Here is a 17370-nt window from a genome sequence, read left to right on the forward strand (position 1 = left end):
CTTTAATCCTATGTAATCTTCACTTGCGAAACAATATCCATTACCAAGGTGATCCCTTTGTTTATGCTTGTTTATATTTATTAATCTAATCAATAAAGCCTATTCATCCGACTAAAGCAGGGGAGATCAACAATCAGCTATGCTCGGATACTTCCACTAACAAGCTTTTGTTATCTTCAAAGAACACAAGAATGTTGCATTCAATGTGAGCGTGTTTCGTGATCCAAAAGTCTGTCCATTATTTGCTTTAATTTTAAATATATGAAAGTGTCTCACCATCATTAAAAATATAGATGGGACGGAGTCATTCAATAAGAGCACATGCTAAATGAAAAACGTCAATCATTTTGATTAGAACAAAGATCAGAAGAATGTTTTTCATCAATTTAAGTTAAATGAAAATTAGGAAACTTTTTTAGTAAATCTATTGTAACGTTTCCTGAATTTCAATTTATTGGATTATTCCCAGTTCCATTTATTGTCACGTTTCATTGTTTTAAATTGAAGTGGTCAAACATTCCATTATTATTCGACTGTTAAATATGCAATATTATGATTTAAAAATTATTATTAGTCAGCAGTTTGTAGCACTTCATCGTTGTTTATTAGTGTTTGATGTGCAAAGTGGCAATATTATGTTAGTGCTTTGTTTGAAGTGCAAACATTTTAGAAGAATACATTACACAATTTGCTTGCGTATTATCGTTTCATGTGTGTACAAGAAAGATTACAATTCCTACAAAGGACAGTAAAGCAATAGATTATGATGCAAAGGCCATTGCCATTGATAAAAATCTGCTATCTTATATTAGCTTTTCAGTGATAAGGCCAAATGGGTTTGGAGTCTATTATTTATAAACACTAATATACATAAAGTTTCAAGTACCTACTGAGTATGTTTTCTTGGTACACACATATAAATACAATAATTTCACCTGTTTTTTCTTAATAAGTACCTTTTGTAAGTTTGTGCATTTAATATAATATAATCAAGGTAATTATTAATTTGTACTATTTGAGGTATTTTATGTTATAATTATCACTTTTAATGTAGAACTTTATCATTTTATGGAGATTTTAGAGGTTGTAATGTTAACCTATTATAAGGTAATATAACCGTAGGTGATTTTTTTTTCCTTCTAAATATCTAAATAAGTTCTAGGCACAATGATCATGCAAGTAAAGATCTTTCTGTCCAATAGAATCAGTTGCAAAAGAAGATAATGAAATTGTCATGTGTATGATAATTTTATTAATTATATATTCACATGGCGATTTGTATGCATTGAGGTACAATATACCTCCACCGTAACAGTGATGGTGATCAGATTCATTTAGAAAAAAACGGAAATCTGTTCCGGTTTATGAATCTATTGACCACGCTATTGTGGTTTGTAGATTCAGTCAACTAAGAAGAAACTTCTGAAAACCTAACTAAGTGCTCTGATTCCTACTTACAATGTTTTAATTCGAGTGCTGGTTTGTTTTGTATGCAATTAAATTGCAGTGGTTAAAATTAATGGAATGTCTTAGGAAGACTAGAAAATTGAGTATTTACCACAAAAGTTATGACATGAACACGATTTTCTAATTCAACTGCGAAATACTGATGGCCTGTATTATGCTATTATTATTATTATATTCACTGTACTTCATTAATCATTACTTACTTATTATCGTACAGGATGTTAGCAAAATACGTGATTAATTTATGAAGATAATCTGTTATCATTTAAACATGCACTTTAGTGCACTTTCTGATAAGATATATTAATTACTACGATCTTGAATTTTCCTCCAAGTTCATGACAATCAGCTCCGCTGATAATGCACTTTTCCCATCATTTAGAGCATAACTGCATTATAATAATAATATGTAAAGGGTTCTCTGGGTTCATTTATCCAAAATATACATAAGTGCCTATTTTTCATTTCGGTCACATTAATCATCTTATGGAATGTTTGCTGAATGTTTAAAAAAAAACTATTTTTCTGCTTCCGTAGTTAACTCTTCTTTCTCTTTGTTTGAATATTGGTGGTTCAGAGCCCTATAGAGCTGTACGGCTTGCGTGAGTCCCACAAAGACGTTGACTGCACACAGACTGTAGTTCTTAGGGATGATGACCAGGCAGTAGCGGGACCAGATGAATCCGGTGGCGGCCAGAGACCCTGACTGCGATACGGAGATGGTCTCCGCAGGCCTCTGTTGGTCACTCAGCCCAGCTCCCACCAAACCCTGGAATGTTAATTTGTAGAGAATTACATTCATTTTTCCAGGAGTGTTCAAAATAATGGTACAAAAAAACTGTCTGTATGAAACATACTAAAATAATTTTGGGGTTATATTTGGTACTTTCATTGCAAAAAAAAAAGTTCTTGCCCTAGGGTTTCAGCAGTAGGTAGCCTAGACAGGTACTTTAGGATAATACATTTTAAGAGTAGATCCACCAAGTCAGAATGTATATTTTCTAGGAACCTTGCATCAAGCCTGGTACAGGTAAATCATTTAAAGATACCCTTTCTAGTGTATTGGTGTACTGGATGGATCAATAAATAATGTTTATCTTTCTTTATAATGTTATTTCTTTATAAGACTTTTGGATGAAATATAAAATTCCCAGGGTATAGCTTATAACATTATGTTTCTTTAACTTCTCAGGATAACTGGTTCGGTTTGAGGAACAAACAGCTATTACCGTAGTTTTTTTTTGCTTTTTCGAACAGCTCACAGAAATCGTTGTGACATTATCTCCCTTACCGTCTAAGTTAGAAATATGAACTAAACGGTGAAAACACCAAGCTTTATTCGAATACAGAAGTTAACCACAAAATAATTAAAATGTACAACTCTATGAAACCGAAGATTCCAACCGCAATTTAAGAAAAAATACAGTGTGTGGCAAGCCTACGCACGACGGAAGTGAAACTTTTAGTATTCTTCTCTCTCTCTTTTCATTTCATTCTCTCTTTTTTTCTGTCTATTGACATATTTATAAGTAGCATATGATAAAAAAAAAAAAGTTATAAAAATATGGGATTCGAACCCGGGTCCTCCATAACGAGTGTCGAACGCTCTGCCTCTAGACCGCGGTTATTACGTATTCGACCAAAATATCATATAGTCAAAATATCTAAAAGTCGCAGCACGAGAGCATTTTATCACTTTTAATAAAATTATTATTAAAAAAATCAAAAAAAGAAAAAAAAAATAGTTAATGCGGGGATCGAACCTCGGTTCTTCACGACGACAATCCGACACTCTGCCTCTAGACCGCGAAGTTGAGTTTGGAGAGAGACCTAAAGTAAGTATATAATATTGGCTAGGCTTCTATAGCGAAATGATCACGGTTTTTCATGACGGTCATGAGTTGGTTTTACTCCGGTCCTCGAAATTGCATAACGCGCGTAAAGAAGTTTCACTTCAAAAATATGATATATTGTGATTTTTTTAATAATTATTTTACATAAAACAACAATAAAAGTGAGGGGATTTTATTGAGAAGCGGAAATACACACAACATCTTTGAAATATAACGATCAATATGCCAAAGGCCCGAACTATACTAGAATTATACTTTTCATTCATTGATAAATGGCACTACTAGACGGGACTGCGGGCGGGTATAACTAGTTCAAAACTACTGTCAGTACCATCGTTGTGCACAAATGCAGTAAAAGTGCTCTTTAAAACGTGTAACTTATTTTATACCAGCACTTCAAACAAATTATCCTATGATAACCTATTTTAGTGTAACAACAACGATGTACAGTGGTAAACGTGAAGATAATGATAACCTAATTTTTTTCTGTGGGTGGAAAAAGTAATTATTCGAATGCATGAAATGAGCACAATATGGATATATGAGGAGTAAACCCAAGTAAAAAATGTGTACCTATTTTTTAATAAAAGGAAAATTTCGTGACATTCAACCATGATGCTGCACAGAAATATTGAAAATACCGTTGCGTCACGCAAGACCAAATATGAATCATTTTTCCTCCAAGAATCGAGGGCTGGGTCGACAGTAGGCGCCAAATTTTCAGGCGGCCGCATGTCTGGCCCTACCCTTCAACGGTCACCACTGTTGCTAGCCGCTGCACCCTATCCCCTTTCTCATAATCAACGCGTACAACAGAAAGAGAGGTTACAGCGGAGCTCTCGGTGGCAATACCATATGACGAGGTAGGTACTGTTAATTGATGTAGGTCCTAATAAGGCTTCCGCACTAAAGGTATAATCATGTCATGTCGCATATATGTACCGTACCGAATCGTTCCCTTTTATTACCTAGAGTTGATTACAGTGGACAACTCGACAGTGATAGGGTGACGTAGGTATGTACATACCTACAAAAATATTGTTAGGTAGGTACTTTATAAGTAGGTACTATTCGCTCGTAAAAAAAGAGGTGAAGATGTAGGACGGTAAACGGACTTCAAGCGTAAAAATGCTCTCCAACTAGTATCACAGCTCAAATTATTGATGCCATGCAATAATATTGTAAATAATTATGTACCTACCTATCTAATAATTATTATAAATACTAGGGCTTTGAAAAGATCGTTTTTTAAAAAAACATCCGTATAAGTTGAGGTGGGTCGCTGTGTCAGTGATGGATATATTCGAACCTTTTTATATACATATGTTTGAATACTGACTTTGTTTTTTTTTTATTGAATGAATTAAGACGATACAATTAAGCAGATACTTTAATAGTACCTACACAACTGCTGACCCTGTACAAATCGCAAGTGCGCCCTACTGTCGAATTTGGCAGCCATCTCTGGTCCGGAGCCCCTAAATACCTGAAAAAAACCCTTGACTCTGTGCAGAAACGGGCGGTCCGTTTGATAGATTCCCCAATCTTAACAAACGGACTGCAATCTTTAGAGCACAGGCGTCAGGTAGTTATGCTGTCCTTGTTCTATCGGTATTACAATGGAAGATGCTCTGAGGAACTAGCGTCATTGATCCCTTCGGCACCGGTGCGTAGTCGGTATACACGCCAAACGCGCGCCCAACATTTGTAAACGGTTGACATTTGTCACATGAGAACGGGTCGCTTCTACGATTCGTTCTTAAGTTCAACAGCTCGGCTGTGGAACGAACTGCCGGCCTCTGTGTTTCCTCCTTCCTACAACATGGGACTCTTCAAGACTCATGTTCACTCCTTCCTCTCCACAAAAAGACCTTCCACACAGCATCCCCAAAGATGACATAGGCCCTGGGGGAAAATTACTAGTGGTATCTACCTACTTACATATTATCTATATTTACCCCACTTTGATAGGAATGGGTCGTGCCAGAATACTATTCGAAACATTCAAGCCATAATTTATTAAAACCATAAACTTATTAAAAAAAAATTAAATACTTTTTCGCGTGTTGACTTAAATGTGTTAGTGATGAGGTTGACTGAGGAGTGTTGACCCAAGCTCAGAAATGAGCAAAATAATATAGGTAAATAACATTAATTTGCTTTACAAGCGGGGCTTGGGATTTAATCCTCTGCACGCGAGCCAAAAGCTAAATAAAGGCTGGAATCTAGAATCGTAAAATAAAGAACAAGTAGAATATAACAATAACACGAGTCTGACACCTCGGATTAAAATAAAATAAAAAATTTAATAACTAGGGCGTATTCAAGGCGCGTACAAAATATTCACAGTAAAATATATAAAGTAAATCATTATATTGTCAACATAATAATTATATTTAATTTTTTCGATAGTAAATAAATTGTCAACGTACCACATTCCCTAACAGTGGCGTTCATGACTTTTAAGTTAGCTAGAGTGCCAAGATTGACAAATACGATTTCATTGATGTTGTTACAGATGAAAACGATTTCTAAGGCTCCGTATAAGATCAGTGTCTTTAAAAAAATCATTTTCAACTTAACAACATCAATTAAGGCATATTTTTCCATGAACCCGGAGGCCCTGGACAGAGGAATACCCAAAAAACGATAAGATGTTATAATTGCATTCAAAATATAAAATTAAAATAGTTCATTTTATTCCACTTTGATATACAAGATGATATATTTGATGTCATACAAGATGGCTGCCAGGCGATTTCTCCATGAACCTAAACAGGAGCTATCCGAGAAAAAATTGACGCCGCGGGGTGAGCGGAAAGATATATGAAAAATGCCAAAACCTATTTAAATTTATTATTGACATATCCTACTCCTTGTCTCACCAAAAACCCAAAAAATCAAAAGTAGTTTTAACTGCATTGATAACACAAAAATAAAATTATAATAGTTCATTATGCACCTGTATGCATTCAAATCATTTCAAAAGTATGTCATACAAGATTGCTAAGACTGCTAGGCGATTTCCTCTCACCCTAGATTTGGCTTCAATGACATTCTTACAAAATCGCACTGATGTCGAGGGCTTTTTAGATTCATGTATTTTTCAATCGTTGCATTCCAGCTACTTAAAAGTCACGTGTTGCCACTGCCCCCCCGGTCTGATACTTCTTACGTTCAAGGGCGGATCCAGCTTTGGCGCCAGGGGGGGGTCACGTAGTCGTGGTCAAGTTTTTTTTTTAAAGAAAGACAAACATTCCCGGGTTACGAATAACCCAACAATAACTCCTACCACCACCACAGAAAGCCGAAAATGCTTGCTTGTGTTGTGATGGAGGACTTAGGTCCGGTCAGTTACAGTTACAAGAAGTTATAATTTAATTTTGATAATAATATATACAAGTAAAAAGTATGTATTGTTGGATATGGTAACACTAGGTATATCATTCTTCTTCTTTCGTATGGTGGGGGGTCAGAGGGGGACATCTAGATCTGCGAGCCATTTTAGGGCCTCAGGCGTCGCCATGTGGACCTCATCAATCCCGCCGGGGAATGAATGGAGCGGGCATTCGTTGACCACATGTTCGGTAGTCTGCACCGCACCATATTCACACATCGCCGACTCTTTAAGGCCCCATCTGTGCATCATGTGGGCACAGCGGCTATGGGAGCACCTTAACCTATTGATGGCGGACCAGGTTTTGCGAGGCAGTGAGAACCCAGGCTGTCTCTCGGTGGGGTCCTGTATGAGATGGGCATTTCCCACGTTGGCCGTTTGCCACTCAAGTTTCCACCTATCTTCTGGGGTGAGAGGTAGTCGGAGGAGCCTCTCTCCTTCCGCCCAGAAGGGCTTTCGGGACTTCAAGCGGCATGCCGGGTGGGAGACGACATCTTCGTGTAGAGGTATTGCGCTTTTTTGCAGCGCCTTCTTGTATTCCCTCAGTGTTGCAATTTCTCGCCTGATGTTTGGCGGGGTTATGTTTGCAAGTACGGGGAGCCAAGGGAGAGGAGTAGATTTTAAAGTCCCGCTGATGGTTCGCATTGTGGCATTAAGCTGAACGTCTACCATGGAAGTGTGGGCGCTTCTAGCCCATACTGGAGCACAGTATTCAGCCGTTGAGAAAACCAGGGCAATGGATGCTGTTCTGAGCGTGTTGGCGTCGCATCCCCAGCTAGTTCCAGCTAGCTTATTAACTAAGTTAAGCCTTGTCCTGGTTTTTTTACCCACTGTTTCCATGTGTTGCCGGTAGTTCAAGCTCCTGTCCAAAGTAACTCCGAGATAGCGGGGGTGGGGGTCATGGTAAATATTTTTTCCATCAAACTGAGCACAGAGTTTGGCATCCGCTTGTGAATTGCTAAGATGAAAAGCTGTCGCAACTGTTTTCGACCCATTTGGCTTTAGTCGCCAATTGAGGAAATATTCTTCCAAAGCCTTTAGGTCAGAATTGAGGATATCTTCTGCTGCTTTAAGTGTTTTGGCTTGAGCTGTGACGGCGATGTCATCTGCGTAAGCAAATTTTCTGCCTTCAGTGTGAGGGAGGTCTCGAGTGTAGATGTTAAATAGCGATGGGGCCAGCACTGAGCCCTGGGCAAGGCCATTATTGAGGGGTATTTTTTTGCTTTTTCGCCCTCCTAGAAAAACCCTGAAGGTACGGCCAGTTAGCAGTTGCTCAATGAGTCGTACTGTGTTGCCATCCTCTATGGTGTAGTACAGTTTAACAAGGAGGCCTTTGTGCCACACCGTGTCGTAGGCCGCAGAGAGATCAATGAACGCTGCCGCAGTCTTCAGCCGTTTCTGGAAACCAGATTCAATGTGTGTTGTCAGTGCTAACACCTGATCGCAGCAGTTACGGCCTGGTCTGAAGCCAGCTTGCTCTTGTGGGACCACTTTCTCCAAAATTGGAGTAAGTCTGCGGAGCACAACTCGCTCAAGAAGTTTGTACATGGTACTTAAAAGTGAAATTGGCCGGTAGCTGTTCGGATCCTCTGCTGGCTTGTTGGGTTTGAGGATCGCAATAACTTTAGACTTTCTCCAGGTATTTGGTATTTCTCCAGTTTTGAAAATTTCAGTAAATAGTTTTGCGATCCATATTTTTCTCCGTGGTCCAGCATGTTTCAGAAAGTCTGGGAGAACTCCATCACATCCAGCTGCTTTCCCAGCTTTTGTTGAAGTGAGGGCGATATCTACATCGTCAGCTGTAACGGCGACCACAGTGTTGGGGTTCACCGGCCATTTTAGCCGCGCCGCCTTCAGAGATTTTTGGACCTGGTGGTTTATGTTAGACCTTGTTGTCGTTTTTGAACTACGGAGTAGTTGCTGAGCAACAGCATTTGGTGACACTTTGGGCATTGTTTTAGTTGGCTGATCTGCAGCTCCAAGTCGCCTTAGTGTTTGCCATGCTTTTCTGCTCGAGTGCTCGAAATTCATTTCCTCCATTAATTCATTCCACCGTTTCATACGCCCGTCGTCCAGAGACTGGAGAAGGTCAGAGGCAGTGTCTGGGTCATTCGTCCTCTCGAATTCGGCTAGAAGCTGTTCACTTTCTGAGCTCCATGTTGGAATATACACTTTTCTGTAGCCTCTAGGTATAAATTTCTTTGCGGCTATAAATAAAAGGTTTGAAAAACGGTCGTAGGAATTCGGCTTTGGTGGTATGTTATCCACAACCCTGTCAACATATTCCGAGAAGTCTCGCCATTCTGCCTTTCTTAGATTCCATCGCGGCAACGGATTGCTGGAAATACACGGAATCTGTATGCCTATGCTTAGCATGACTGGCCTGTGTTGGCTATGTGGGAAACTGTTCAATATAGTTCTCGAAGCCCTCATAGGTTTTCCGTCCGGCGCTGTAGAGACAAAACACAAGTCTGGCGTATATTCACGTCGCCATCGCGCAGAGAAAAATGTTCCCTTTTGCTTAGCATCGTAAATAAGTTGGCAATCCTGTGCTGACGCCCAATCCGTGATCTGCTCTCCAGCTTTATCGGTCGTCGAGTAGCCCCATAGGAAGTGGTGGCTGTTGAAATCTCCCACATACACCGCCGGGTGATTGTATGCAGGAAGAGCTGGTGACTGCCATAGTTCATTGGGAGGTTTGTAGATATTAAATACAGCGAGTTTTCCAACCTGAATTCCGATCGCGTGATATCCATCAGTGATTTTTCGGGTGATATTCTGCAACTCCGGCTTGATGTAGGTTGCAAGCCCATGTTTTGGGTGTCCCCGCACTGCCGCTAGAAGGTAGCCGGGAATATCCAAGCGTGGTGAGTCGGTTTCTACGATATGAGTTTCCTGGAGTAGCAAAATATCGATATTTCTGTCAGTGAGTATTTTTAATAAAAAATCCACCTTTGATCGAGAGGTTCCCTCAATATTCAGGGACAATATTTTTAATTGTTCCCCGATATTTTTTGACTCCCCTTGGCCGGGAGACCTATCGGTCTTCGGCCCCTTAAATAGCGGCATAGTTTGTAGTTGGAGGCCCACTTAATTTGGTATCCGCTTCACTCACTCAGGTATATCATTAAGATTGTCTTTTGCTCCGCAAGCCCGGGCGGCGTAGGCTCGTGTAATGTCAATTGTCAACCAATACAGTACAGATTACAATTATTAATCGTGTTCTTATTTCACCACAATATAACATGGTGTCAGGTGTGTCTTCAACATAGTATTGTGTGTAGGAATCTTGCAACTTTTTGAATTTCCTTTTCCTCGTTGTAGTTATTCGCCATCATATATAAAATCATAAGTACACGGTAAAAGTTCATAACATCTGTCAAAACACCGCCATCTTTAGCAAAAAGCATAAATATACCAAACCACCTACTCATGCAAAAATTCAAATCAAAGGTTAAGTGGTTAAGTTCGCAGAGAACAAACAATAAATCTAGTGAACGTTAAACGTCAAATTCAAAAATTCGCCGGATATCAAAGTGTTGCCGTATAAAAAAAATAATCAGTGTGGAATTTTACAAAATTAAGGGAACATAATCGGAGACGGAACATTTTCATGTAAATCATTCAAAATCCATCATTAAAAATAATACTATGCATTTCTAAAAAAAATTACTAACGTTTTCGTAATCTTAGTAAAAAAATCTATCCACACTTTTAGCCTTCATTTTAATTGATTCTGAAGAATTTGTTACAAATATTAAAAATGTGTCCACTTCCGAAGTTATTAATTCATCATCTAGAAAAATAAAATCTGGTACTTACCGCTAAGTCCGCTAACTTTATAGTTATACACGGGTTATAAAGTTTTAAAATCGTTGAACGTAAAATATATTAATTGTAAGGTATTGTTTTATTAATCTAAAATATAAATAACTTGGATCCCTCGTGCGGCATAATTTTATTTTTTTTAAATTCAATTATAATTTCGCCGAAATAAATTAAAATGTTAGCCTTGGGCAAAACCTCGATGAACGAGGTTGTGTCTCGCCTTGAGAATTGCTTTAGGAAGTATAGGAAGGCTGGTAATTCTCGCGGGCGCGTTAGACCTGTCCAGACCTGTCAAAAAACTTCCGAAAGAATAAGTTCTGTAACTTACTAAAATTACGTTAAGTGACTTTTGGTGTCGTTTACATTGGGAATTTGGCCAAACTCGCCTTCAAGAGCGATTTACAGGAAAAAAAACTTACGAGTCTAACCCCAGCCTTAGAACATTAACAAATAACATTTGAGTTTAAACACACATACACTGGCATAATTATGAAACTGATTAGATTACTTACCATTTCTTGTAATGAATTGAATTTGCAGCAAAAATTTTTAAGAACACTATTACTTATACTGGAACTTATTTTTTTTTAACTTAGTAAACAAATAAAAGTAAACACTTTATTAATAAAGTTTAGTCGTTCCGATTGAGGTTAGGTTTTGCTAGACGCTAGACGTTAGTCGAAACAAAGCGCGCGCAAGCGTCACACGTGGTTACACGAAATGTGTCATAATAATATGAAAGGTGGCGGCCGAAGCGCGCGCCGGTGGCGGTGCGCGGTGACGCGGTAACATTCGAATTTTCGATGCGTTCGTTCCCGAATAATGCGTTTGCCGTCAAACAAAGTATTATATTAAATTAATTAAATATTGAAAGTACTTAAATAAAATTTATATTGTGACAAAAAATATATAAAAACATTATGTTTAACAATTTTAATTAGTGGTCCACCTAGGTCCTGGATGGGCCCAGGACCTAGGTAGTCATGACCCCCCCTGGGCTGGGGCCCAGGGGGGGGTCATGACCACCGTGACCCCCCCCCTGGATCCGCCACTGCTTACGTTCCACCCATTGATGTATTATATTATCTATGGTTCCACCGAGCAATTCTCAGGGGGAATTCATATATTTTATATACCAGTCTGGCGAGAGTCTAGTCATAGCCATAAAAATACATCGATCGTATTTCTAAGTACCTGCCCTCCTACATAATGTAAATGCATGGACCATAGATTATCCAGAGGTTCCCAAACTTTTTTGCCCAGTAGACCACTTTTTTTTCGTAGACCCCCTGCCTGCCGAATATTGAATTTTCCTAAAACTATTAACGTTCCATGTGATAATCATTTATTTTTTTCGTAAACAGATTCCCTTCCCTTGCCTGCCCTACAACCGAGTGGCGATATAGTTCCTCTGTTTTTGCATTTTGCAGACAGGGGCGCCCTTGTGAGGTATTACACCAAATGAAAATGGAGCAGGATAAGTAACGGAAATTTCTTTCTGTAGCTGGCCCTACAAAACTGCCCCCTAAGTTCTTTGTTAGCGCTTATTCCGATCAGTTCTTCTTGTCATATGATATCCGATTCTTTAACATTCCATTTACTTAAAATTTTCCACAGTCAAAATGTCCTCAAACTTAGTTTTGAAGTTTGTGTGAAGTACATCTAAATGTTGAACGTCATTATTACCCTAGACGTTTTTCAAAAACAAGTTGGGGAACTAAGAAAATTCGCGGCTTCCAATGTGCAGTGTTTTGGTTCAATATATTTATTCTGACGAGAAAAGGAACGTAGACTCTATTTATATAGGTACCTCAATAAACAACTTTACGATATATAAACATACAAATATCAGATAAGTAATTTCTCAGTCTATTATTAGTACCTATTACGTAAACTGTGTTATTTGTGTTAGGTGTATTGTGTCATTTACGAAACTCCTAAATATTGAGTTGAGGTAAATGGGGGTCCGCTCGTATGTACCCCCATTTGAATCTCGTGGACCCCCAAATTTTTTTCTCGCTGACATAGACCCCCAACAAGCCGATATCGACCCCTGGGGGTCCATATGGATCACCTTGGGAACCACTGGATTATACATACAAGCAGTGGCGGTTCTTCCCTTAGGTCAATTGGTGTTTGACCCCCCAAAATTATAAGACAACAATAATAAATATAATAATCAATTATGTGCATCAAAACATTTAAAATGTAACGCGAAACAGCGGCGGCGGCGAGTGACTAGCAGTGACATCTGTTGTCTCTAATAGAAGCTTTCATTCACAAGTCCACACGATTCGCTGGGTCAATTTAAAGAATGTCCAATTTGGCATCTTCTGTCCCTACGCGCGCCATAGAATAAACGAGATGGCACTATATTTTTCGTCGAAGTAAAAATTAGCTTCCGAAGAAAGTTTAGGGACGCTTAGGTCATGACCGTGGGGGAGACAACACGGTGAATATTATATGTTTTACAGAGATGGTGACATAAACAAATGTCGTTTTTTCATTTTACACGCTTGTAGTGTGTGGAACAATGGTTGTTTTTCAATTGCATAGTTCGGGAAAGGATTAGAATAATTATTTATGTTGTTATCGATTTAGAATGAAACAAAACAAAAAACGTAAAAAATCATTGTCAAATAGAATCAAACACTGATTTTATTTATTTTAATGTTGTGGACAACTACATTAAAACTTAATATCTTAAAAATAATTTGCCGTAAGTATATGGATTGTGTATTTATTTCCAATTTATTATATTAACATAATATTTATTTAGAGTCCGCGACTCTAAAACTCTATAACAAATTGATATAGTTAATAATATATGGGCATTTTTCACAATATCAAATAAAGATTAGTCACACATTTTTTTCAAATGACCTACCACGACTGAATCCCTAGAGCCGCCTCTGCATACAAGTATAATACTAGTAAGAAACCAACACGCCATTTCCCCGCAGAGGTGGGCAGTAGGGATATTCCGCCATACAAAACTCTGTCTTGCTCACACACTCCTTGCTTCATTCACATTCGAGCATCGTCTCATACATTCTCTTCTGTTATTCTGACTCTGACATGACACAAATAGCTAAAGTAATTGTCTAACAGCGTAAAATAAATAAATAAATTACATACCCATTTGACTAACGGGCTCCAGAAAAATATTGTTTTGGGTCCTACAAGAAAAAAAATATATTAATCCAAATAGTAACGCATTTTCTGCGGGACATTCTGTCTGGAATTACAAAGTCAACGCAACTGCTTTCAACTCGCATTTCAACTTTCAAGTCATTTCTATCTATGAGCTATGAAGCAAGAAAGTAGGTACTCACGAAAGTAAGGACAAACCGCTGTACCCATAATTTTATTTCAATTGTTCAATAAGATGAAAAAAGTGTTGACATTCCAATAAATGTTTGGTGTTTTTTATTGGGTTGGTAGGTAGGTAGGTACTACGTGATTTTATGAAACTTTTTTTTACCGTACTCAAAACGATTGCGATCTGTACTCTGAGTGAATACTTTAATAAGTAAATAATATAATATGTTATTTTTAATGATAAACTAATCTTTATGAGACAAGGTTTTTATTGCACAAAGGATAACTGATTGCCGGACAGGTGATCTACGAATCGCGCTACGTCGGCTTATTCAAAACCCGCCAAATTTTCAATATGTAATGGTATTTTTTATTCAACAATTATTTCGTATTAGAGTGTTTTCACTAGAAAACAAACAACTTTATTTTTGTAGGAAAGGCATTGATAATGCAAAATCTCCTATACTAGATGGCGTCGAGATACTATGTATCTTCATTTATTAGTGAATTATATAATGATAAACTAATGTTTACGAGACAAGGTTTTCATGCATAACATATTATTGAACCACTACACAACTCGGTGTTTGGCATATTTACTTGCTTCATTCACATTCATGCATCGTCTTACAACACTACATACTCTTCTGTTATTCTGATCCTTGACATGACTCCGGTATTTGATTCACTTGGTCGTTCCATGTTTCGCTTAACAACATTCACTTTCGCTTCATGGTATTCTTCACATATCCAAACTATCTATGTGTAAGTGTAGTAATCTTGATCATTACCCTTACGTCAGCCAACTTACGTCACATATAAATATTATAAATCCTACTTACCTACCTACTTGCATATAAGTACAAATTTTTTCGGAATAATATATTTTTTAAATGAAGTCTAATATTGTTCAGTATGAAAACATTATATTTTTTTATCGGAAGGAAGCTGTACGAATTTGTAGTCAATGTTTTAAAATCGTGACATTTGAACCCATTATCACAAACAATGTAATTTCCTTGTGCGTAAGAAGGTACCTACATGTCTGACATTTTCGAAATTGGAACTGTGTGTTTTGAAAATTATCGTATTATTTTTGAATTAAGAAACTTTTCTAATCCAGAAAAGCTATTGCTATAAATAGATCCAAGAACCTACCTACAATATGTTTAACAAGACGATTAGGTAATTAGGTATATATTATTTATTATATTGAAAAAAGACGTGTAATATTACCTATTTGGTCTAGTTTTAGTTATCTACCTAGAATATGTTTTACACGACGATTATATTAATTTATTCTATATTAGAAATGCGTTAGTAATTTAACTATTTGGTTTTGAAGAAACAAAATTTCTCAGTTTTCATTTTGGCAAAGTCAAGTTACTTACATTCCGTGATTTTCATGAGTAACAACTAGTATATAAATTACTTATTATAAATACACAAATCACAAAAATCTATACACGTAACACTATTTTTAAAAACTTTTACGAACCTGCGGGATGTTCCCATAATGGTCTCAACTTTGGCGGCACAAATTTATCAGAAAATTTAATAATGGTTCTGTACAGAGCAGACATCTTTACTGACTCTAGGGACAGAACTTAATAAACTGACAGGAACCGTTTAACCCGATATTACAATTGGTTTACTTTCTTATCTTTTACGTCAGAACATGTCAGTCATATGAAACATCTTTATCAGTTATCTATCAACTATCAGCTTCTTGTTTCTTCAAGGCTACTTAGAGACGAAGAAACAGTGAGGATATATTGCTCGCCATATATTCCCATACAGATCTGTCACACCTAAAAAGATGATGTGTTATAAGTGTGAGTGTGTCCAAGAAATGGGCTGTGATCTGCTAGCCAGGCTATATTTGAAAATTACGCGACCCCCTTCTCCTGCGGTAAGTAGAATTTAGGTCAAAACAATTTAAGGAGCGTTGTAATTACGCGGCTGTCATCTGTCAAAGTGACAGATCCCATACAAATAAATGATATTCCGCGGCAGTCCCCCAATTTATCTGAACCCTTCTCCTTAGGAAGATTGTAGCGTATTATGTCAGCCCAACATATAATACGTACATGCCACGACCAATTTATGCGCGCATAATATAGCGTAATGTGTCTAAGGTCTACATCCTTCTTCCCTTACCTAAGTTGACACAATATGTGTGTAGTCTTATCTTTCAAGCGCATTAACTTTGTCTTTGACATTGACGGCCGGCATAGTCCAGTGGTAACGCATTGGACTGCCATTCCGAAGGTCGCGGGTTCGAACCCGGCGTGCGCAAATAAATTTTATTTGATTAATTTGTGTTATTTCACAATTAATTAATTAAAATAATATATAGTATATTTGCGGCATGTTCCAGAGTGGAAGATACTACCAGTATCGCCCTGGTGTAAGACCACCATTCAGAATTGAAACGTTGCTCCAAATGGCTTTAGCCGTGTTTAGTGACTAGATCTGAATAGCCAGGTACTTCCCCACCTTCCTCTTTCCCTTCCCCACTTACCTTCAGCCTCACAACATCCCCCAATTGGGGATGCCATAGTCTCACTGGCTCCAGACGGGAGCAGTTGGGACTCTTGTGAGGTATTGACTATAAAAAAAAAAAAAAACTTTGTCTTTCTAAAGACAGAGATGACAATTATCTTTAGCTTACTGCAAAAAAAGTAAATTTAAGTGTGCTTGTAAACTTTTACCCCTATTAAGTATTTTTTTGTGCGAGTAGCACTGCACCAAACTGTCAGGAGACAGGAGTCAGTGAGAGTATGGCATCCCAATTGGGGTATCTTGTGAGGTTTAAGGTGGCTTTTAATTATTTAAATTAAATTAAACAAGTCCGCACTTTTAGCTGAAAATCGTGACTACTCAAACTTGGAGGAGGTCTATAAACTATGCAGTCTAATAATTGCTTTAGTAAAAAAGTAAATAGAAATATTTTAATATAATATTACACTATTCGTATTTATTTTTATGTGGTTTAAGTTCTTAAAAGTAAGATTATTTAATATTTTAATTCTATAAGTGTCGTTTAAATATTGCGTAACTTTTTTCACAATTTCATGTGCTACTCGATATGATAATGAAATTTGCTCACATCAGTGTAGCAATATAAAATATAAGATTTATCTACATAAAAAAGTATGTTTTTATAAGTTTGTCAAACGAGAATGTACTTTTGACTAGCTGTATATGAAATGTTGGTCTACCGCTCGAGATCTACCGAACTCTCTAGTATTCTACATGTAGACATGTAACATGCAAGGCAACAGTCGTAAGTTGCGTAGCCGTTTGAAAATTATATTTTATTATCAGATGACTGATTATTTTTTAAAGATATTTCTGGTTTATTGCACAAAATAAATCTTTTTTCTCACAATAAATTAATATAAGCCCATAAAAATATACACAACAATATTTTTACAAAAAAGCGAAATAATTTATAAAAAAATCAAAGAGTAACGCTGCGTTACAAGACGGTATAACGAG

At 37.4% G+C, this 17370-nt stretch overlaps 1 protein-coding gene across 1 annotated transcript; it reads right to left on the reverse strand.

Moving 5' to 3' along the window:
* Window positions 1–18: 18 nt before the first annotated feature.
* LOC149417326 (mitochondrial pyruvate carrier 2-like) lies at window positions 19–15487 on the reverse strand. The gene is made up of 3 exons (XM_089640218.1): window positions 15365–15487; window positions 13684–13724; window positions 19–2236 (listed from the first exon to the last, which is right to left on the reverse strand). Exons 1-3 carry the CDS (start codon window positions 15447–15449, stop codon window positions 1985–1987), a joined length of 378 nt encoding a protein of 125 aa, XP_089496344.1. The 5' UTR covers window positions 15450–15487; the 3' UTR covers window positions 19–1984.
* Window positions 15488–17370: the final 1883 nt, after the last annotated feature.

The sequence above is a fragment of the Hesperophylax consimilis genome, chromosome 15, assembly GCF_061612785.1.
Source record: "Hesperophylax consimilis isolate HC1 chromosome 15, BYU_Hcon_1.0, whole genome shotgun sequence".
Lineage (NCBI taxonomy): Eukaryota > Metazoa > Arthropoda > Insecta > Trichoptera > Limnephilidae > Hesperophylax > Hesperophylax consimilis.

Excerpts from the sequence above, each read along its gene's own strand:
- LOC149417326 (XM_089640218.1), bottom strand. The coding sequence starts at position 15,449 with ATGTCTGCTCTGTACAGAACCATTATTAAATTTTCTGATAAATTTGTG. Across the intron at positions 13,725-15,364 it reads ATTATGGGAACATCCCGCAG|GACCCAAAACAATATTTTTC; the intron begins GTTCGTAAAAGT and ends TTTTTCTTGTAG. Across the intron at positions 2,237-13,683 it reads GGAGCCCGTTAGTCAAATGG|GGTTTGGTGGGAGCTGGGCT; the intron begins GTATGTAATTTA and ends TTAACATTCCAG.